Below are 22,767 nucleotides of genomic sequence, written 5' to 3'. Positions count from 1 at the left end.
TTCAAAGAATACACCATTTTTTTTAGAACGTTGTGATGTCAATCGTAGATACATGTAACGTTAATCTACAAATACTAATTACAGCTCTTTGTCAATCCACTGTTGGACAAAGGGCGTCCCATCTGTGTCGGTCATGGGGGTAATCTGACCATACTTCACCGCGCCGGTCAATGCGGGTTGGCGAGCGGTGGAGTGGCAGGCAGTACTGGTTTATATATTAGATTTGCCTCGCCACTGATGTTAAGCCATAGCCGGGAATCAAACTCGGGTCACCCGACTGATAGTGCAGTGTGTTAAATACAGCGACACTGCTCCACAATCTGCAATACAGTACTGTGGTGCTTAAACAGCATTGGTGGTTCAAACGTAAACAGGGCTTAACTGTATCCATGTGTGTATTGCTGTACTGTAAGAGCGTATTATGTTGAGGGTATGTTTACGAAACGTTAATTGTGTCATTTAACATTATTGCGTATCGTCGTTGTGCGTTTAGTACCATGGGCACATTTTATTTATTTGAAAACGCTGCGACTCTTTGTAAGATAAAGCGCACTCGTGCGTTTTGGGTTCGGGTTCAAGGGCTTCCACCGAGGCCAGGAAGAATGCTTGTAACGGACAGTGCCATTTGTTAAACGTTGCACGGTCGTCTCCACCGGCAGGAACCCTCAGGCCCACCGCTGCCCAAGAAGCCAAGAGGTCGGCCGAAGGGAAGCAAGAACAAAGGGCCCTCGAGAGCGGGGCCCAAGGTACAAAAAGCAACCGGACGACCGCGGTGCACGCTTGCAGAGAATCGACCCGAGGCCTCCACCTCCACACAAATGATAGCGCATCTTACAATTGTGGTCCAGTCTGTTTCGCCCCCCCCCCCAACCACCCTGCTGCACCCTCCCACCCCTGCTGCAAGTGCTGCACCCTCCCGCCCAACACGACTTGGGCATTCTGGTGACGTTTTTCAAACGACGCTTGTCCGTTTGAACTCAAACCGTCAATCTTTTTGGGGGCAGACGGGAAAAGGCGGGGCGACGCTGCTCACCCGTTGCCCGCTGACGAGGCCCCATTGGTTGAAAACGCTACGGATTGGGCCAATCGCCTGCCGCGTCGAGGGCCCCCCCCTCCCCCCATGCTATTGGCGCGTTGCGTTTGAGACGCTTTCGCTCCGCCGTGGCGGGAATGATTGCTCTTTGTTGTGGGGGAAGGGGGGCGCGAGGGAAGGAGCTAGGTGCCACTTTAAGAAAATGTTCAATAGACGCCTATTGTGCGGTTTGTTTTTTGACCACTAAGGGGCTGGAATTCCGTCGGTGACCCCCACGCCCCATCCCACCCCCACCCGAACTTAGCGCAAAGCCACTTTTTCCCGAAAGCCACACATGAAGCGGAAATTCTAGTGCTCCGAGGCCTTTGGTGGACGCAGGTACAAGTGCAACGCTGGTGGAAGAAAGGCCGCAAAATATACGCGCTCGGACAGTCGCTGCAATGGCACGACGCACACCCATCTCCAAAAGTTCAACGTTTTCTAAGATACTGCATGCTTACCAATGTGGTGCCCCCCCCGCCGACCTCTGAAAATGTATAATTTGTTGGTAAAATGGCCGTCAATATCATACGTGGTAAAACAATAACACGTCAATTACGACGTCTTCATTTTTGCAAAGGTCTCGTGTAAATTACGATGACTCTAATTTTGCAATGGTCTCTAAAATGTAAAACATATTTTTTTTAACCTTTTTTTTTACTTTTTTTAACCAAACTGGTTCAACCTAGTTTGGCGTGATTGTCATCAGTCAACGGCAGTTCGACGTATATTAATCTTTATAGGAAAATTCTAGCACTTTTTTTGTTATTTGTAGTAAAACCATGAAGTGGATTTATCATTTTTCTATTAATGTTCAATCGTGTGGCTGCTTCACAGAAAGCGTACCGGCCACGCCTATTAGTCATCCGAAAGAGTCTGGTATAAGCTTACCGGTCACTTTATCTGAGTCATACGTGAATTCAAATTATAGATTACTACAAGCCCTGTGACACAGGACTGCATTGGCAAGCCTTTTAGCAATCACCATTAACACATCAAAACTTTAAAAGTTAAACCAGCTATTTACCAAAATATTAATCATACTAGGTGAAGCATACGATTAAAGTCTAAAGCTGGTAATGTATTGTAAATACCAGCAATCTGAATTATCCGTATGACTAAATAAAAAACACAACGGTTCATACTTAAATATTTTTTTCCAGGTATTCCATTTTATCTACATGCCGTTTTTTAAGCGTTTTCTTTAAGTTAGGGTGCCATGGTGGCGAGATGTTAACGACCTCGCTTGGTGTGCAGGAGGTTGTGGGTTCTATCCCAACCCTGACGCCTGTATATTTTGAGATTGCATGTTCTCTCCCCGTGGTCGTGTGGATTTTTCTCCGGGTCCTCCAGTTATTCCCCCACATTCAGAATCAACATGCATTTCGAGTATTTGGCTGCTATAAATTTCCACGCGGTAAGCCATTTCGTGGAGCTATCATTTGTAATAGCCAGGTCGCTTCTGAAAAACAGCTATATAGTTGAGTGGAGCCTTACCTGGTAAACTGAACAGTTGAGTTTATCTTTAAATGGACGGTGTCAAATTTAAAAAATCTACTTGATTTTTTTAAAAGACAAAAAACCCTTTTGGGAAGGTGGCACTTTGTTTTCTTCGTCACAAAAGACATGAGTAGAAAAGGTCATATTTCCAATTTGAAATCGAACCCATAGGCCACAAGACAATGGCACAATGAATGTGTGCGTGTTTATTTTTTTCTACTTACAAGTCCGTTGATAAGTTGGAGGTTTATATTCAAATGTACTGAATTTCACACTGTAGCAGCTTGGTGTACTGTGAACACAGCTGTATAAATGAAAGCGTACTTTACCGTTGCAAAATAATATTTGCTAAGAACACCTGTCCTCCAAGCCAGCTAACCCAAAATGTACAAGTTTTTATAGCTTTCAGTTGTCTTATGTTATTTGTAGACGTTTGAAGTTGCCAATAAATTAAACATGCGTTTAGATTATTTAGATTATTTAGCTGCTATAAATGTCCACATGATAAGCCACTTCTTTGAGCTATCAGTTGTGGCCAGGTCACTTCTAAAAAATAAGCGAATAGCTCGGTGGGCTTTACTTGGTAAGATAAAATAGTTTAGTTTTGTAAAACATTTTTGTTCGTGACTTGTTTACATTTTCTATACTTTGCATTCCTATCTTGTTTTTTGTATTATTGTAACGATAAATCCCGCCTCGACTGGACATATGTTAAAAAGAGCTTCATAGCTCATTGAATTCCTCCAATATAAATAAGTATTCTGATTCTGAAATATTCTATTCTGATGCCTTTCCTGGTTTATTTTACAGTCTGCAATGTGGAAGAAAAATGTATATTCAAAGTATCTCCCTTCCCAAATGGGCATTGCGTCAGCATTTATACAATATTCTGTTTGGCTGCATGGAGATAGCAATGGACATTCCACATTACGATGACAGGGGCCGGTATATCCATAGGACTACCACTGTTGACTTCCCGCAAAGATGGTTATAATCACTTCTCTAAAATGTCTCGAATATTGAAAAGCATCAATGTGCTTTCCGGCTGAATAATACTCCGGCGAGAGTGCTCAACTCACACAGAAGGTTGCAAATCTTGGTAGGAGGTCAACTCGGCATTTCATTATCCCTCCAGGGTCAGTAAAATGAATGCGTTTGTATAGGTAGTATAGCAGCAGGGCTCCCAATTATAATATTAAGAGATGAAGTCCTGGCCAGGGTTGAATTGATCATTGAGAGTGAGACGAATAAGCACGACCTGAAGAAGCTCCACCACTTGGTGTGGAAGTGAATATTGTCAGTCTGATGGGGACATTGGTCTCTGCCATGGGAATGTGGAATTTCTACTCCTGGCTTGGGCCAGCTAATGGATATGAAACGCTGCTTCATGGCTGGTTATAGCATGGAAACACTTTAAATTAACTTCAGTTACTTTGGTGCTTGTATACAACTGAGATACGCAGCATGTTGTCTAAAAGACTAGGCCTAAGCCTGCCGCGATGCTATCTTATGCTGTTCAGGAAGGTTTTACATTATTGTAGCTAATTTCTCACCTCACCCGGATTCTTGATGTGGACATGCTGAGCTTGGTGCCTTATTATAAAAAATACACTTGAACGACGTTTAAGGTTGTGAATGAATGGAGTTTGTTATTTACTGCCTCCCACGCTTTTCTTCTGCAGAAGGTGGAGCCCCAGGGACAGAAGAAACCAAGGGGACGTCCTCGCAAATGGGTGAGCTCTTGCGACCTTGAACATACGTGCACCGTGATGGCGAGATGTTAACTACCTCGCCTGGTATACAGGAGGCCGTGGGTTCAATCCCGACGCTGATGCCTGCTGTATATTCTGAGTTTGCATGTTTCCCCGTGGTCGCATGGATTTTGATCTATGTCCTCCAGTTTTCCCCTTCACATTGAGAAACATGCACTTCGAGTATTTGGCTGCTATACATTTCCACAATGACAAGTCATCTATAATAGAGGTTTTTAGGTTAGATCGTATAAATATAAATGTGTCCTTAAACCCGCCACCACCCGACACGGCCAATTAGTAAGGTTTGTCACGTCAACAGAACATGCCAACCGTTACTAGTATAGCACACCGGTGTGTTGGAGAGTAAATCCACAACGTTTATAATTCGAGTACGATGTTTCGCCAGTAATTACAAAGAGCATCACCAGGCGACAGTCAAATCTGGCTTGTATACAGGAGGCCGTGGGTTCAATCCCGACGCTGATGCCTGCTGTATATTCTGAGTTTGCATGTTTCCCCGTGGTCGCATGGATTTTGATCTATGTCCTCCAGTTTTCCCCTTCACATTGAGAAACATGCACTTCGAGTATTTGGCTGCTATACATTTCCACAATGACAAGTCATCTATAATAGAGGTTTTTAGGTTAGATCGTATAAATATAAATGTGTCCTTAAACCCGCCACCACCCGACACGGCCAATTAGTAAGGTTTGTCACGTCAACAGAACATGCCAACCGTTACTAGTATAGCACACCGGTGTGTTGGAGAGTAAATCCACAACGTTTATAATTCGAGTACGATGTTTCGCCAGTAATTACAAAGAGCATCACCAGGCGACAGTCAAATCTGGCTTGTGAAAAAAAGAAAAACTGTTTCGCTCAGTGGTTCTTACCTGGTAAAATAAAAATAGTTTTTAGTTTAATAGTTTAATACGTGGCATCTACTTGCAGCTTTTTTTATTGTACCCACATTCACGTACTGCGCTTGCTTCCAACTCAACAGAGTCGGTGAGTAATATATTACTGCGGCGGTTGTCGTGGTCGTGCCGCGTCACTCTGCGACATGGTTTCTGGCCGTGCCACGTGTTGCTCGCCACGATGTTCCCGACGTTTTTGCTCCACGTGCTCGGAATTATTTTTTATTTTCGTGAACTGAAGTTCCAGGTACAGCAAGTTCCAAGTGAAACCATTACAAACCCCGAAAGCGCATGCGAGAGAGCGAAGCATTTGCTAAATGTAAAAAAAAAATCCCCCAATCCTGAAAAGAAAAGAAAATTACAGCGATGCGCAAAAATCTTTTTAAAGTATTTTTTTTTCAGAACGCGTTTAGCATTGCAAATAAATGTAAATAGTGAATCAAATTTGGCCACGGTTTCTCTGTAGCCGATTTTAGAGAAGCAAGCATCTGCAGCTGCTGCTATTCACACTTCTGGTGAATAATGATAAAATAAGTGTTTTTCCCCATTCCGATGAAGTCATGTAAATTTCATACACAAACACACGCAAATCATTGAAGACCTAATTCGTGGGCCAAACATTTGTAATGTAACTTCAGCATCTGATACTATAATGGACTTTGCGGTAAGTTAATACAGTGAATAGTATTTTATGGAGCAGCGGTCAGTTGCATAAAACACCTTGAGTGAAATCGCCCCCCCCCCCCTTTAAGCAGCGCCTCGTAGCTTTACATTCGTAGCTTCCTGGCCGCCCCCCCCACCTTTCCAACCCATGTTAATCGAACGCTGCTACAAATAAGCTGGAGCGAAGCCTCGCAGTCTTACTTTACGTAACTTTGCGGGACAAATTTCACGTGGCCACCCATACACTGCAAATAAATAAAATGCATGGCACGGTCTACGCGGCTACCCCTATTACAGGCGAGCACGTTGCCGGCTTCGGTGGATTAATTCTATACTTGCTTTAACAGTGCGTTCATTTCATCGCCGCCTGCCGTGCCGCTGGGTGGCCGCGGTGTTCGTTTCTCTACAAGCTGATGTGGTCGGTGTGGCACAGACCACTTTATACCGCGTAGTCTATCACTAGGCATGCAGTGATTAATCAACGGCAATTTATTTTTTGTAGTTTTCTCTCATGACCACGCGTTCCTAGATTCGTCCGTGCAGGAATCGATTGTGGTTTTTTTTGAGTCATGCAAATTTTGTGATAATTTTTTTCCAGTTTTTCCTTCAGGGGTTAGGGTTTGAATGAACGCTACGAAACACGTGGTAATGTACACACAGCACACGAGGCGGGATGACACGGTGCAAACAAGACAAATAAATAATAAATTCCTTCCTTCAACCATGACGCTGATTATTATTCATCAACGTTGTACAGAGGTGCAGTATTACATCCCTGTCCCCCCACATCCTTTGATCATTAATAAAAATGGATAATAGTGATATTTGGCAGCCCTTCGTCATACACGCTGGATGAAGGGCCACCCCACAACTTTTGGTCACGAGAGTAGTTTGACCATACTTCACCACGATTTGCTATTGCGGGTTGATGAAGTTGAGTCCTCAGGGCTGGTTCGGATATCATTCGTCGCCGACGTTAGCCTTGACCAGCTATCGAACTTAGGGTTCCGGAGGTTCATAGTTCCAGTGCGCTAACCACTGCACCACTCCCCCCCCCCCCCCCATTGGCTTTTTGCGATGATCGTACCTGGCGTGGACGATGTGTAACCGTTGTGCAGCAGTGAAGGTGCAAGCCAAAATTCGGAGAGAGAAAATAAACAAAAAGAAAGTAAATCTCTGAAAATAAAAGTTAAACATTGTGTGATTAACACACAAGGGGAGGCAAATAAAACAATAAAATCAGCAGTACAAGATGAAAAATGCACGAAACAGAATGTGCGTTGAAAATACAAAAAAAAAACGAGTGATTCATTTATAATATTTCGCAGCCCTTTGTCAATTCACTGCTGGGTTAACGCCACCCCCACACCACCTTGCTTGTGGGAGTTATTTAATAATACTTCACCACGCACGGTAGTCGAGGTGGAGATAAGTCGATGGGTGGAAAGGTGGTGGTGGTGGTGGCCTTGATTTAATCCAAGTGAGAACTCATTGAGACAATGTCACTCAATATGCGTGGGGGATTTGAAGAGAATGCAATGTGGAAATGCAGCTATGACAGGCATTCGCTTCAGGAGCCATTTCAGATTTGTTTTCGACCGCCGGTGTACACCCTAGCATGGCAATGCCTCTGGGTATATTTTTCCTGGTTAAACTGTACTTCTGTCCGATGCATTTTTGGGCTATAATCTGCGTTCGGAGCATCTTCGGAAATCTGGCGCGGTGTCCAACGTCGGCCATCGCGCCGAAACAACAACTCGGTCCGACCGCGATAGCGCTCCTGAGAGCTCCACGACAACAACAACAACCCTGCAGTTCATGGGACTGACTGGCGACTGACTGGCGACTGAGCGGGACTGCGTAGTGGACTGCTAGCGATGTGCTCCTGCACGTCTGTGGTTGCGGCGGAGAAACTAGTTCCGGTGCACGCTCAAGTTAGCAGCGAGCGGGGCTGCTTGCGGGCGGGGGAGGAAGGTGCAAGCGACATAAAAATGCACGCTGTCGGCCAGGTATGCCTGTGCGGTTGGGGATTGCACATACGGGATGGGGAGAAAAAAAAAAACGGTCGCCCCGCTCGGCAAAAACAAAGGCAGGTATGTTGTGTTCACACGGCAAACACGGAGCCCCTTCCAGCTGCAGCTATCTTTTGTAAACAGTCATGGGGACTGATTTGCAGGGCGGGCGGGGGGGAGTCCATAAGCTGTAGTGTGTTCTGTGGGCGTTGGTCCACGTTGTTGCCGCTTTGGAACTAGTTTGGACCTGCTCCCGGCCCAAGTAGCGCAGGAAGATCCCACATCACGTGCGTACAGCTCTAGGGCTCTGGAACGCGACAGAGTTTGTTGTGCAAGTCGGAAAGAGTTTCGTGTCATTTAAGGTACACGTCTCATCGGAAGAGTATGTTGTAATCCGCCCTGTATGGGTTCTGTGAGTAGAATGGTTATTTTGTGTTTTGACACGAAGCCATCTATCACACATTGGTGACGGTTCCATCTCACCATGGTCCCAAAGTGTTTCTTAACCTAAACTATATTTTATCTTACCAGGTAAGACCCACTGAGCTATTAGCTCCTTCTCAGAAGCGACCTGGCCACAAATGATAGCTCAACGAAGTGGCTTATCACGTGGAAATTTTGAGAAGCCAAATACTCAATGCAGGTTGATTCTAAATGTGGAGAGAAAAAGCGGGGGGACCTGTAGAAAAATCCACGTGACCACGGGGAGAGAGACACGCGAACTCCAAATATACAGCAGGCGTCAGGGTCGGGATTGAACCCACAAACTCCTGTATACCAGGCGAGGCAGTTAACATCTCACTACCGTGGCGCCCATGCAACAGGGCACACTTTTCTGCGAACATAAAAAAAACACAATACCAAAAAACCCCTTCATCGTGTAATTAGAGCTATCCAGCTGTCTCTTTAAAAATAGCTAATCATGAGCAGTGTATTCAAAAGTGAGGATATAAGTGTAATGAATGCATTTTAAGTTTCAATCATTTAATGCCACTAATGGGTATTGGCCTACAAATCCAGTTTATTTCCCTTATGAAAAGGTCTAAAATCTTAGGTTTTTCCTGGTAAAGGAATACTATCTCTCGTACAACTTGTGTAGATTAATATTAAAATGTATCATGAATATGAAATATATTTAAGTCTAAACACTTTAACCTTACGCCGTATTTAAGTGAGCGATATTTGGAAGAGTCCTATTAAACCACCACTTATTGGTCAAATATTACTACATATTAAATCATATGCAAAGGCAAAACACAATATAATAACAGATGTTCCATTCAACAACCTGGTTGGAACAATAACACATACACAATCTCTGTTGCATAAAATCGTTCACCTAAGCACTTTAATAGTGGCAAACTAAATAGTTAATCATGCGTTTGCTGGATCAAAAGACGTTTCTCCCAAGCACCAACTCTTTTGCAATTTGTACTTCCGTGGGTAGTCTAGCAGCCTGTGGTTGAAATGTGACGTTCCTGTGGTGGGCATCGGTATCTCTGTAGGAAAGCATCCCACCAGGTGGTGATGTCTTTACAGGTAGTGCCAGTTTCATCGGCTGGAGAGACGATGGTTGTGGTGCGAGGTCTACCCAGGCCACTACTTGTACTCATGGCCAGCATCTAAACACTTCAGCTAATAAATGGGAGCCTGTTGCTCTTCCATCCGTACTATATCTTGACTCCCCTACAAGGATATTCCATCATGCAGCGTGATCCCTTTATCGAGACCCCACGAAAATAATGAGAAGGAATGTTGGATAAAAAAACGATATTTCAAGGCCTCTTCGAGCAATCTCAATAATACATTTATTGCATCTCATAGCACTTTCCTCTGTGAGATCTGGAGTCCATTCATTGCTGTTTTAGTATTCAATCACCTGTTGAGAAGAAATTAAGTGGGGCATTATAAATAAGGTGGGGTATTTATAAATGGACCCCGCTGTTTGGCTAGTGCGGTAACGCTAGAGGCCACTCACTTGTAAAGCCAAGCTTTTATTTTACCAGGTAAGGCTCGCTGATTGTTTTGCTCTTTATCAGAAGCGACCTGGCCACATATGATAGCTCAACGAAGTGGCTTATCGTGTGGACATTTATAGAAGCCAACTTGTATAAACGCACGTTGATTCTAAATGTGGAGGGAAAAACCGGAGGACCTGGAGAAAAATCCACGCGACCATGGGGAGAACACGCAAATTCCAAATATACAGCAGGCGTCAGGGTCAGGATCGAACTCGCCACTTCCTATGTATACCAGACGAAGTAGTTAACATCTCACTACCGTGGCGCCCAAGCAACGGGGCACTTTTCTGCGAATATTTAAATTCCTATTCTGAAACCATTTCTGGCCGACCTCTGATACTGGATATGGTCGTCCTGTGAACATACTGGCCCCACCATAGGAATGTGGAATTTCTACCCATGGTTCAGTGCGACCCATCGAGATGAGTGTCTACGCCTGTGCTCGTTGGTTCAGCGAGACGCTACGATTTTGCGGTTCCGTTCTGTGCACGCATGTGTCATTTAGTCAGTAACTGCATATGTGTGTATGCGTGTGTACATACGTTTGTACCGGCGTATACAATTGGCCATTCTCATTCAACTTCTGGATGAGGAGGCCTGGGCATGTTGACGCCACAGCCCCGAGTCTTGATATATGAGCACGGCGCATAACAAATGGGTGATTTATACAGCGCTTTTAACTCCAATGCACAAATCCCCGCCTGTGCCGTGTACAGAGGTGCACTTCATGCGTGCACCAGCGATTACGCTGACAGTATTTCATTGCATATTCCAGTGAGCCTGGGATGTGGTGGGGGGGGGGGGCGTCGGGTGGAGGCGAGGGGGCTGGGGCGAGATTGGGTGGAAGTAAAAAGATAAATCACGATGACGTAAATATTTGTTTATGGCACTGTATTTGTCGAGGTGGTTGGATGGCCCCGCGGGATATTCTCGTATTAGCTCTTGCGCCCCTTTTGGGTTCCATTTTGAGATGAAAGCAGGAATTTTAGAAGTGTGGTGGTGGTCTTGGCTTTTGTCACCAAAAATTGTGAGGAGAAAAATATGAATCAGCATTTACTTGAATTCAGTCTGACCCAAGTCCAGTTTGAAGGATACTCCTATCGTTTTTAGGCGAGAGGTCGATTGGTTTATCTTCAGAACTACGTATATGATATCGACTTTCCGAGGCTGCGACCTGACATGTGAGGTCCTGCTCACTATCTCTCGGTTCCAGAAAGGACGTTTTTTGTTTGAGTACATAAAACACAACTCGTACAGCACAGTTGAGTTTTTGAGTCTCCTTTTGCACAAACGAATATTGGCTTTGCGTAAGTGGCAGAAGCGTTCACAGGACACTACAAAATGGCTTTTTGTGCCATTTCCATCGCCATTCCTGAGCTGACGGTGGAAATTCCACATTGTTTTTGGTCGATGCCAATTTTTCCATGAGAAAACCATTCCTGATGTCCCTCAAATATTTGTGCAAATGTGTGTTTTTTAAGTTTTGTAAAACTCAGTATTTGGTCTTTGTCTCTCGACGAAGGGTTTTCTCACGTACTTGTTGGGCCCCCTCTTGCCACTCACTCTCCCTTTTGCGTCGCGTGATGCTTTCGGGCAGGGTGCTGGCCCTCTGGAGGGAAAAGTGTAACGGTTTTCACCCCCCTCCCCCCTGCAAACCAGTCGGAGCCCCGCACAAAATAAGTGAATGCACGACGCATTGCGCACGCAATCTGACCTTGTGCTCCCCATTGCTGGCTTTTTTCGGGCCAATAAGAAAACTAATTCTGGCCATCAAATGTGGCAAATTGTGGTGGCTGTCACTGAGCCACTGTGCACAGAGCAGGCCGTAGAATTCCAGTCCATTTACTTTGTCGACGTTTGTGTCCACGCTCAGACATTCATCGGGCAGTCCTCATCTCCGAAAGGCAACTTCCAAAACTGCGATCAACAACGTCACATTACCGTGGCGTGGCCCAGTCCCTCCTTCCGACAACCATTCTTGTGTTGACATTTTAGTGACTCTGGAGGGATGGGAGTCCAGCCTCGTTTTGGAATTGGGACTGATCTTGAGATGGATAATGCCGCTGTATTGGAGTTCCAGTAGCAGATTTAAAATATGTGACGAGAAATACGTGATATTTCCTTCAACAGCAGTGGATCATTAAAAATTGGTTGCCAGAACAGGTAGCCACTGTGTGCCGAGTGTCATGATATCCATCCAGACTTGCCTCAAATTTTTATTTGGAGGCAAGACCTTCATTGTGGCAAATTCATGAGCTCCATATTGGTTAAATAAAGGGCATTGGCTGAGCAGTGGACCTGAATGGCTCCGATTTTGAGGCAGAAATAATCATAACAACGATGTGGCGGGGTATTGATAATTCTGAGCCCTTAAGTTCGTATCAGTGACCTTAAGGTTGGCCGTTGACCCCAGACCGAACGCGCCACCTGCCACGACTCCGCCTCCACATTTCGTTGGTGCCATGGATTTGTCGCGTGCTGCATTTCCCCACCCCCCCCTTTCTCGCACAATACACCCGCCAAGGCCCCGTTGCCTTTCAACCCGTACGCCGTTAACCGCTGCCATTCTTGTCCTGCCGCGTGACCTCGAGGGGAACATGCGTTTTCTGTAATCTCTCTGATTAGCTACTGAGTAGTGCTCTGTAAAAAAAAGCAAGTCGTCGTGGGGATACCCAGCGCCACTGCAGTTGCTGGCCCAAGTCTCGTGGCTTGTTCGAAGCCGCACACACGCGGGACTTAGGGTCGCCCGTGTAGCCTTCACAGACTGTAGGGGCAAGTGCTGCTAGCAAGGAACAGCAGCGCAAATGATGGCCGTCACGGTACACGAGGGGGTGGGTGGCCAGCATGCGCACGAGTAGACATGCTCGCAAACGCAACGCACGGGGATTTTACATGTGGCTCCGAGCCAGGGGCAATTTCCGACGCCGTGAAGGTCAGAACATCCACCTTAGCCGTGTCAATTTATTAGGCGATGTGCTCTATCCAGATCCCTTGCGTGATGTGTGTACGCATGTACAGAAATATCGTTTTATTCCCCCCCCCCTTAACTGCTAAAGTTGTGTGTGTTTTATTTCTGTAAGGCCATGTGGTATTCAGAAATCAATATTGGGACTGCTGCTTGTTGGTTTGCTTCAAATCATTTTCTTTGAGGGGGGGGGGGGCGAGTTATGTAACGCGTGTGTTTGCGCGCATACGGCTTACGAACTGGCTCTCGCTTTTATGTAACTCGCCTATCTCGAAATGAAAAGCGGGCAGCGCACACACGCGCGCGTGCACACGCGCGCGCACGCGCGCGCGTTTCCTGTGCGCTGCTGCGGTGAAGCACGCCCATTGTTTTGACCGTGATGGTGTGGCCTGGGTGGGTGGAGCGGGGGGGTTTGGCTTCCTGTGGCTCACACCGCCCCTCAAACCTGAGCTCCCGGGCACCGCGGACGGCCCGGGAACACCGCGTACCATGAGCCAAACAAATTCACCCGGAGAGGCGGTCTCGCCCGCCCACTCGCTCGCTCGCTCGGGCGTTGGCTTGGCGTCAATGCCTGTGCCATTGAACCGAGTCGGCACCACTGAGAGACGCTGGTTTCCAGCGTGACTGTAGTAGTCATGTAGCCACCCGTGCACTCCAGTTCTGTGATTTGAAGTAATTGCTTACTCTCCCGATTTATGGATCCGATTACTCGAACAATCGAATAAGTTGAAAATACGGGGGTTGAGACAAATAAAAGTCTCACCTCTGTTTTCAGGTGTGCCGCTGGACGGGAGGTGATGGCCGGGCTTTGTGGTGTTGTCCGGTACCATCGACAGTGTTGTGCTGAGCGTGGCTTGAAGGCGCCCGAGTAATCCTTCTCAAAAGATTAGTTACATTTTTTGTATTGTTGATTAATCGACTAATCATCCCCACGCTATTCCTATCCTGCTTGGGGCGCTAATCGGCCAATCATTCCACCTGGGGTAAATAAAATGAGAGCCGCGTCCTGGGAAGTCGAGAGTGGCTCATGGTTAAACGAGTGGCCTCACCATGAGAATATTTGAATTTCCACCTGGCTGAAGCTACCAATGGAAATAAGCGCTGCTCTGAAAATGGAAATGCTATGAAAATTATACCATGCTTGGAATTATTTATTGTATTTTCATATCCATTATTTTTTTTTACCAGTTAAGAGTTCATTGAGCATCATGGATGCATTTTCAAGGGAGACTTCCGTAGCTTTGGAAATGTAGGTTGGGTTCCTGAAAGAACACCATAGTCTCCGGATTATAGAACTCTCCGGAAAGTGCGACGCACTCCAAATATGTGGTCGGTGTCACTAGAGTTGTACATATCTTATCACACTTGCGTTACCTACCAGATTAACACATTCCTGCGGAGGGAGCTGGTAGGAACGTTGGGTTGCTCAGTCAATAGCCAGGGTCAACGGCGGCGTGGTGTATTCCGCAAAAATGCCCGACTGTGAGGGCGGGCACAAGTCGGCGTGAGTAGGTTAAACGTTCAGTTTTATAAGGGCACCACGGGGTGACCAGCCCCTCCCCACCCAGCCCCACCCTCCCCCGCCCTCCCCACCCAGCCCCTCCCCATCCCTCCCATTTTTGGATGCACGACGGACGGACACAATAATCCACTGTGGGCTGGTGGAACCAGGTGGTTCCTACCAGTATAATATGCTGTATTTGTTGCGGGGGGGGGGGGGGTGCTGCGCCTATCGTGGTGGGACAGTGGCAAGGTCATTGCCCTGTGGCTGGGGGTAGAGAGATTTGTATTTTTTTTCATACGAGCTTCCTCCAGTCCTTGTCCTCGTCATTGCTAACCTTATGCCCCAAACCCCGCACCACGTGATCCCACACTGCTGACTCACCGCACGTGCGCGTTGATGCTGCCGCTGCAGCCGCTGTGTTCCCGTGGCCAGCTGGCCCCATGGCAAAACCCGGGGAGGGGTCCGCCACCCCGAGTCTTTTCTGGAATGTTTTAAGCGGACTCTGTTTTGTTTTGATTTTTGAGCACGTGAACTCAATGAGCAGTGTCGCCAAAAGCCTCGGAACATCTGGATACAGATGCTGTACGTTTGCAGCAGGAAGTGTCTTTTTTCAACCCCATTATAAATAATGTATTTATAAATAACGTGTTATTTATCATGGGAAGCGTAATAATGAGTGTCGTTTTTAACACAATCACGATATAATTCACATTTGTTGTATAACTTTTAGCGTACGAAATAAAATCAATGTAAAATATTTTCTTCAATGTGAGCTGTACTTGGTGAAGTAAGGCAATATAAAATGTGTCTATTACATGGCAGAATCATGAGCAATAGCTGCGGCTTAGAAAGGCTTTAATCCAACAGTGGGATTGATCATGCCTGCTAATGGGGATAAGATTGATTACGTGGTGCTATTGCGCATTGTGGGTAGTGAAATTATGTATACAATGTCCAAAAGTTACATTTGTATACATGGTCAAACAAACCCTTGTCTCTTTACGATGAAATTAGAGATTTACAAACACTGTGTTGCTCTTGTTTTGAGTAACTGTGCCAGGCCAGCCCATGGGATTCGCTACCGATTAGCACGGTTGGCTACGTACGGTGTGAAAGAAGTTCAATGTAATACTAACACTGAATCGGTTTGCTTTACGTCTACGATTCGATTCCCACTGCCACGCAGCGATTGGCCCCATGGTGGGAGGTTCCTGATCTGTACATCTGCAATCGAGCGGGTTGTCCCAAGTATTTTCTTTTGGGGCATTTCCTATAAGTAATGGGCTAGCACTTCTACCTTTTAAATTTTGTATTGGTTTGTTTTTACATTTCACATGTCTCCCTCGGCAAAGCTGCTAAGTATTTGATTTGGCCACCGCCTCGTTAAGGAGAGAGACGTCAAGAAAAACCGCAAATGGCTCCAGGTCACCGACGGCGATGAGCGTCGCCACCCTACAATGCTCCTTTGAGCGTGGACACCCTTGGATTTGTTTTTTTGACGCCGTAGCTATTCTTCCCATTAACCTTTGTAGGCCATTGCTTCAAGATACCGTAAAACAAATAATCTCCACGTGTCAATTGGCCACCACGGTGAACTTGTACAAGAAAAACAAGGGGTTATTAGTAATACAAAACAATAACACAGAGTCGAGAAAGAAGGATCTCCACGCTTTGGCCAGCTGACTTTATTCAGAAAATATGGCGGTTATCCAGAGAGTCTTAAATTCGCCGGAGAGAATCGGATGGGAGGCTGCTGGGTAGGGTTGGGTGGTCTGTGGTGTCAGCCTGAGTGTCGGCGATAGACTTGCAGGAGACGAACTGTAGTGGCCGTATACATGTGTTGTCAACCCAGGCCTCGCGTGCGCAGACATGGGGGAGGTCTCCTTCTGTTTACGTTGTGCCATCTGCTATGACGTGACCATTAAAGATCCCGTGACACCAGTCGCAAGGGGAGACCATTGTGGCCCATATCCCTGCAAGTGAAGTGTTGTATACTACGGCAGAGTGGCGCTGTGTTGAGATTCACTAACCTTCGGAAGGTTGCAGGTTAAAATTCTGTTTGGGGGGGGGGGGTGTCGACTGATCCCATCATCCTTATGGACTGGATTAAAATAAGAACTCTACAATGGGCAGTCTCTATGGGGGTTGGGAGGGGGGCTGGCCTCTGCTATGAGATTGTGTAGTTTCCATCACTGACTACAGGGCTGCTGTATATGAATGCCGCACTATAGCATGATAATAAATGTTGATGGTTTATCGCTACTCATTTGTGAGAGAGGCAGAATGTGTCCTCATCACGGTCAATGTACATTTTTCAAGCCAGAAAGCAGCAACCCCCCCCCCCCTACCATGGGGGCTTGACACACTGGCTCTCGGGAGTGGAAGATGGCAGCAGCCTTCACGCGGCCCCACTCTGTTAAGTGCGAAATCACGACGATTGCCATCAACGTGGCGACCGAACATCGATCGTCGATCTCCTGGTCTCCAGAGCAACGGCACGAGCCACGCCAACGGCTCTCTTCAGGGCCAAACAACACGGCAGTTAGGCCTTGGGACAAGGATCCTCAACAACTGAACATTGAGGGACTTGCCCGGGCGAAGTGCGAGTATCTCGCAATCATAATAATAATGACACTGCCCCTCGGCTGAGCTGGAGCTTGGGAAGAGGCGTAAAGGATGAATCGAAAGAGAGGCAGTTCAAGCTTTGCGCAGCCAGAGCACCGTCGAGTGGACCGGTGCGTGTCCGCTCGCCAAAGTTTCAGCTCAAACTAAAACAATTTTTTATTTTACCAGGTAAGGCCCACTGAGCTATACAGCTCTTTCATAAGCGTCATGGCCACAAACGATAGGTCAACGAAGACGTGGCTTGTCGTGTGGACATTTATAGTGGCCAAACACTCCAAAATGCACATTGATTCTAAATGCGGAGGGGAAAACCGGAGGACCCGGAGAGAAACACCGCAAACTCCAAATAATACAACAGGCGTCAGGGTCGTGATCGAACCCACGACCTGCATGGCAGGCAAGTGCCGCCGCTGGTGGTGGCAGCAGCGGCGGCAGAGGGAGGGAATGAGTGGCGAGTGCGGTTTAACGCGGGCGGCCAGCTCGCCTCCTGGCCGGCGCTGAAGAGGCTCGCTGTCCCATCTGGCATGCTCGCGGAGTCCTTTTGGCAAGCGCCGCCGCCACCACGGTTTAAAAATACCCTCGCACTGACTCGAACGGCCCATGCACGCGCCGAGCGCCGCGCTGGTGACTAAGCCGGGGTGAGGGAGGGGGAAGCGGAAATGCGGAGTGTGCCGAGTTTTTAAAAGACGAGTAACGGTGAGCGCGGGGTGAGTCATGGTGGAGTCATCGCGCTGAAAAAAAAAGTAAAAACAAAAAAAATCCTTCCAACGAGCGCTCCCCAAGCCGAGAGCTTCACTCGAGTTCATTGTGGAGTCAGCTGGCTTCATCGCCTCATTATCCACACACATTTTTTTCCGTTTAGGACTTTTAACTCTTCCTTTTTTCTCTCTCTCTCTCTTGAAACCGATAACTTTATCTTTCTGGCTTAAGGTTTCAATATGCAGTCCGTTGATAGGTTTGTAAAGTGCGTGCCTTGCAGTACTTGAGATGGATGATTGCCAGATATATATTTTAGAATAAATTATTACGTAAAAGCATTTTTGTGTGGATGTAATCAATGGTTTTGACCATGTGAGATGTATGATAACTTATACGTAAGCGGCTCACTATTGCCTTGCATTATTCAAATATGTGAAATGAACTTAAGTATGGAAAACCATTTTCATGGAGTTATGTAATGATTTAGGCTATCAATTGCTCTACCAGCTTATTGGTGCAATTATTCAATTAATCGGACAGTGCAAAAATAGTTTGTGGAAAAAAGCTTGCACCTCTTACCATGTGTGCCCCTGGACGGGAAGGTGATGGGCGTGGCTTGGTGGCGTCATCGCTGTCATGCTGGGCGTGGCTCATAGGGGGTTTCCCGCCTTCAGGAGGCAGGGTGTTGGGGTGGCTGCCATTTTAATTGGGCCCGAGTAATTGACCACGAAAAAAGTAGTCGATTCCAAGGTTTTGTTGATTAATCCAATCAATCATTGTATCGTGCCAGGGTTCATGAATCGAATCCTGAAACTGCCCATTCATTTCTGCAGGTAATTTACCAATGCGTGCCATCTGCTCTTAGAAATTGCCCCCGACCATACAAATGTTGGAATTTTGGGCACAGCCTCAGGGTGAGTTCATGGCAATGGGCACCACTGCCTGTGCTTACGCATGGAGCCAGTGACTTGTCATCGCCTTGTTTGGTTGCTGTTGCAGCGTGGGTGCCGTAGACCTTGTCGTGCTATGATTCAGTAGAATAATACTGCTATGGCTCTTTTGAGGTCCTTGCGGAAAGGAAACTTACGAATCCCAATTGGCGCTCAGCCTGGACAAATAAGAGGGCATTTGATTGATATTCATTGCAGACAACAAGACTATATTCTCGTTTTTTTAATTGCAGAGTTAATGCAGTGACCTGAGAAAATATATTTTTTTTTATCAAAGCTCCATGGAGAAGTCGAATGTTGTGTCATTGGGGCAGCAAGGAGAACGTCGCCGATCATTGCAACCAATGTTGACTACCTGTAGTGTGCCATGCCGAACCGTGAGAGTGGGTCTTACTCAGTACTCGGTGTTAACTGTAAAGCCCACTGAGCTATGTAGATCTTTTTTTGAAATGACTTGGGTACAAATAATAGCTCAACGAAGTTGCCTATCGTGTGGAATTCTACAACGGTCGAATACTCTAAGCACGTATTCTAGATGTGGAGGGAAAAACTGGAGGACCCAGAGAAAAATCCATGCGACCACAGAGATAACATGCAAACTCCAAATATGCAGGCGTCAGGGTCGGGACTGAACCCACAATGTCCTGCATACTGGGCGAGGGAGATAACATCTCGCCACGGTGGAATGTGTGGCTGGGGACAATATACAAATCTCACTTGTTGTGTCTACAGCCCTTTTTCATACCACAGCTGGATGAACGCCTTCGTGACCAATATTATGAATGATATTGGTCGCGAAAGCCTACGTGTTACACTTGGTCATGTTGGTTGTTTGCAAATACTTCACCATGGATGCTGGTCATTCCCGAGTTAAAGGCGTTTACCAAATAAAAAATCACCAACATATGCTTACCAATAACAAATGACAAAACAGTTATGTGCTTGCTGAATGCTTTTGAGCATATTATGTTATCTGTGGTGAGGTGGGCTCCAACCATGGAAGTGTGGAATTTCCGTAGCTTTTTTGGGTACCAAGTCAGAAGATACTCGACGGAGCGTTGGGCATTTCCATTTGGCAAAATGCACAAGGGTGTCCTTTATTACTGCTCGCCGGGTTTGAGGGGCACATTTATAAAAGGGGCACAATCTCTCCACTCTTTAAGGCTCGTTTAGTTTCGATGGGCACGTTTATAATGTGGGCACCGCTGGCTCGACTCGAATCAATTATTAGCGCAGCTACCACGGCTGCTGGAATGTAGAAAATATGCGCTTGGCAGAAGCAGTTTTGCTCGGCAGAGAGACGTAGAGCCGACGAGCGAGCGGTGCACTTCAGCCCCGCGACGACTACACAGGGCCCTGTCTGTGTTCGCCCGGTGAAGGGGTGCGGGAACGGATTCCTGGAGAAATGAAATCTCTTTACATTATGTGGCGGCGGCGTGGCTTCGCCCCGATGGGAAAAAATGCAAAGGTAATTAAAGGGAATGGAATGCTCTCCCTGTGTTTTTTTTTATGTTGCCTTCCCCGAGTTTGTTTAACGGAATTTCCACCACCATTCCGAGCGGCCCAGTTGGCTCTGCTCGCCAGGTTGTGCTGCGCTAGCGTCTGTGCCGGGCTCTGCGGCTGGGGTTACTGCAGAGGGCTCAGCCGGGGAGTCAGATGTCCCCTTCTTTTGGCACGGGCCGTGATTCCGTTCGGTGGCGGGGCTGTGGGCGGTGGCGGCGGCGGCGGCGGTGGTGGTGGGGGGTACTGTTGGTGGTGCTGAGATGTGGCCTGGCGCGTGCCCAACCATGCCATGGGGCAGTGCCAGAGCTGAGCTGAGCGATGCGCACGCTCACGCACAAACACACACAGCGTGCCTTTAATTCGCGTAACAAGCGTGGAACGTGTCTACACACCAGCCTCTAAAAGAGCTTCTACGCTGGCACTGGAATAGCAACGTGGTGGCAGGAGATGCCAGTACAGACAATGGGTTCCTAACCCCATCTGTATTGATTTTTGAGCCGTGTCTACCTCATTTTGCAATTGTTTTCGTGTGGTGCTGCAGTGTCTTTGGCCGTGCCAACGACGCACTCATTAGGGCAATTACATCATTAAGAACTGCGTTTGTTGGCAGCGGTGTATGAACAAGAACAGCCCTTAATCACTGTCATCATTAGCATGGCCTTATTACAGAAACATTCATAATGACCGAATGTTTTGAACATCGACTCATCTTCCTAGCAGATTGATTTACAATTACAAACTCTTTGAAATTACGTAACGGTCTCCATCTGGACAGAGAACTTATCATGACACCGTTAATTTTCGCAAATCGTTGCTATTTGCCACGTGTCACCTTAGGCAAAGCATCGCGTTGTCATGCAACGTATATGATGGTAAGGCGCTCCCGTAGTCAAATGCATTTTCCTACGGTTCATAGATAGGAGTTCATGGAAATCAAATCCAACGTCAGTTTCCCAGTTACTGAACTGTGGGAACGGCTCCAATCAAGCCCCCACCGTCTTCCAACGCGTGCCGGAGTTCGGGGGGGGGGGGGATCCCCCCCGCCAATACCGTTTCACAAGAATAGGTCGCTGTGTGCCGATGCCGTTGCAGAAATTGTTGAGAAATTACTCGCAATTGCGAAATTACCAAATCGTGCACCTCTCTAAACGTTCGTCGCCCTGTTAATTGGCAGTGACAGCGCTGGGCGCGCGGTGTGAGCGAGCATGGCAAGCGCTACCGGAACAACTCGTTGGCTTCAGTTCTTCATGCTTTGTGCGTACATCAGCACTGGGGAGACAAAGGTGGGCCGGGTGGGTTCCTGACCATATAACCCTCCTTACGCACAATGGCCCGAGATGTTATCTCCCTCGCCTGGTATGTAGGAGGTTATGGGTTCGATGCCGACGATGCCTGTCGTATATTTGGCGGCTAACCCGTCGAGGGTGTCGAACGGTCAACGGCAGGCCGATTCGTCGGCTCGTGGCCTCGCAGCCGGCACTGTCGAATAGCTAAAGGAGGCAGACGTCGATTTAGAACTTTTTATTGCCGTTCCAGAACTCCCGTTGCTCTTCTCGGCGATGCACCGCACGAAAAGAGAGGGGAAGCGCACGAGGCACTTAAAGATATTGCTCTGTCCGTGAAGGACACGTGACGACGCTTCGCGCCTCCCTCCGTTGTTTATTCGTTTCACGTTTCGTTAATGCCTCGCTGCTCAAAACGCTGCCAATGGCCGTAAAAAGATCCTTGTTCTCAGGTGGGTTCCGATTGCAGGAGAGGCATTGCACCTTCATGCAAATGACTGCGTGGAATCAGAATGCCCCCCCCCCTTGACGTGGCCCTGCGTTCACGTCCCCTCATGCGCCACTCAATTATGGCGACGACCGCAATCAACCCCAAACGGTCTCGCGGACCGACGGGATTTCCGATTAAAATGTTCTTCTGGTAAATGATGATTAATATTTCACATCGGTAGCGGTTACCCAGAAGCGCTCGTGGTATTCGCAAATCGGGATTTTTTTTTTGGGAAGTCGAGGGATTTTTATTTTGTTTGGGGACATTTTTCCGTCACGATGGGAGTCTTTACCGGAAAGTGGCGATGGCTGTTCGGGCCCGTTAATTTTGGACGTGAATTTATTTTCAAACAAACTTAAGATGTCGGTCCGTCCGTTCGGTGATCGTCTTTGCTATTCTCGATCGTACACAGCAGCACGTCGACTTGTACAGGCTTGCGTGCTGCTGTAGTTTATGAACAATAAAGGTTTGGGCGTTGCGTCTCCCACTTCGGTGGCGACGACGTTATGTGACGCGCTGGACCCCACACGCCACCCGTCTGCCCTCATGCCGCGTTTGCAGTTTCGATTTCCCAACGCGAATCTGCAGGTACCACCACGGGCTGGCCAGCGGTGTGAAATATACACCGAGTTTACAAAAATTAGTGAAATCCACAATTATAATGTTTTTTGTTAAAAAAATTGCTGTTCAAAAGCAGATAGCTTATGAGGGTTTGGTATTGTCATTGTGAGTAAATATTATTGCTGTAATTTAATGTGAAAATGTGTACAGACCGAGATACATAGGGGGTGAAACAAAAATATAAATTA

The 22,767-nt window shown here is 47.1% G+C and overlaps 1 protein-coding gene across 5 annotated transcripts in view; it reads left to right on the top strand.

The window, feature by feature from the left end:
* The window catches only part of HMGA2 (high mobility group AT-hook 2), a 76,135-nt gene that overhangs the window by 7,403 nt on the left and 45,965 nt on the right, over positions 1 to 22,767 (top strand). For all 5 annotated transcript variants that reach the window (XM_078609446.1, XM_078609447.1, XM_078609443.1 and 2 more), the window contains exons 3-4: positions 660 to 746; positions 4,255 to 4,305. In XM_078609446.1, the coding sequence (XP_078465572.1) occupies positions 660 to 746; positions 4,255 to 4,305 (138 nt within the window). The remainder of the gene's footprint in view (positions 1 to 659; positions 747 to 4,254; positions 4,306 to 22,767) is intronic.

Source organism: Lampetra planeri, chromosome 32, assembly GCF_965212315.1.
Source record: "Lampetra planeri chromosome 32, kcLamPlan1.2.h2, whole genome shotgun sequence".
Lineage (NCBI taxonomy): Eukaryota > Metazoa > Chordata > Hyperoartia > Petromyzontiformes > Petromyzontidae > Lampetra > Lampetra planeri.
The sequence above is the reverse complement of the archived record's forward strand: the minus strand, read 5'-3'. Positions and strand labels throughout refer to the sequence as shown.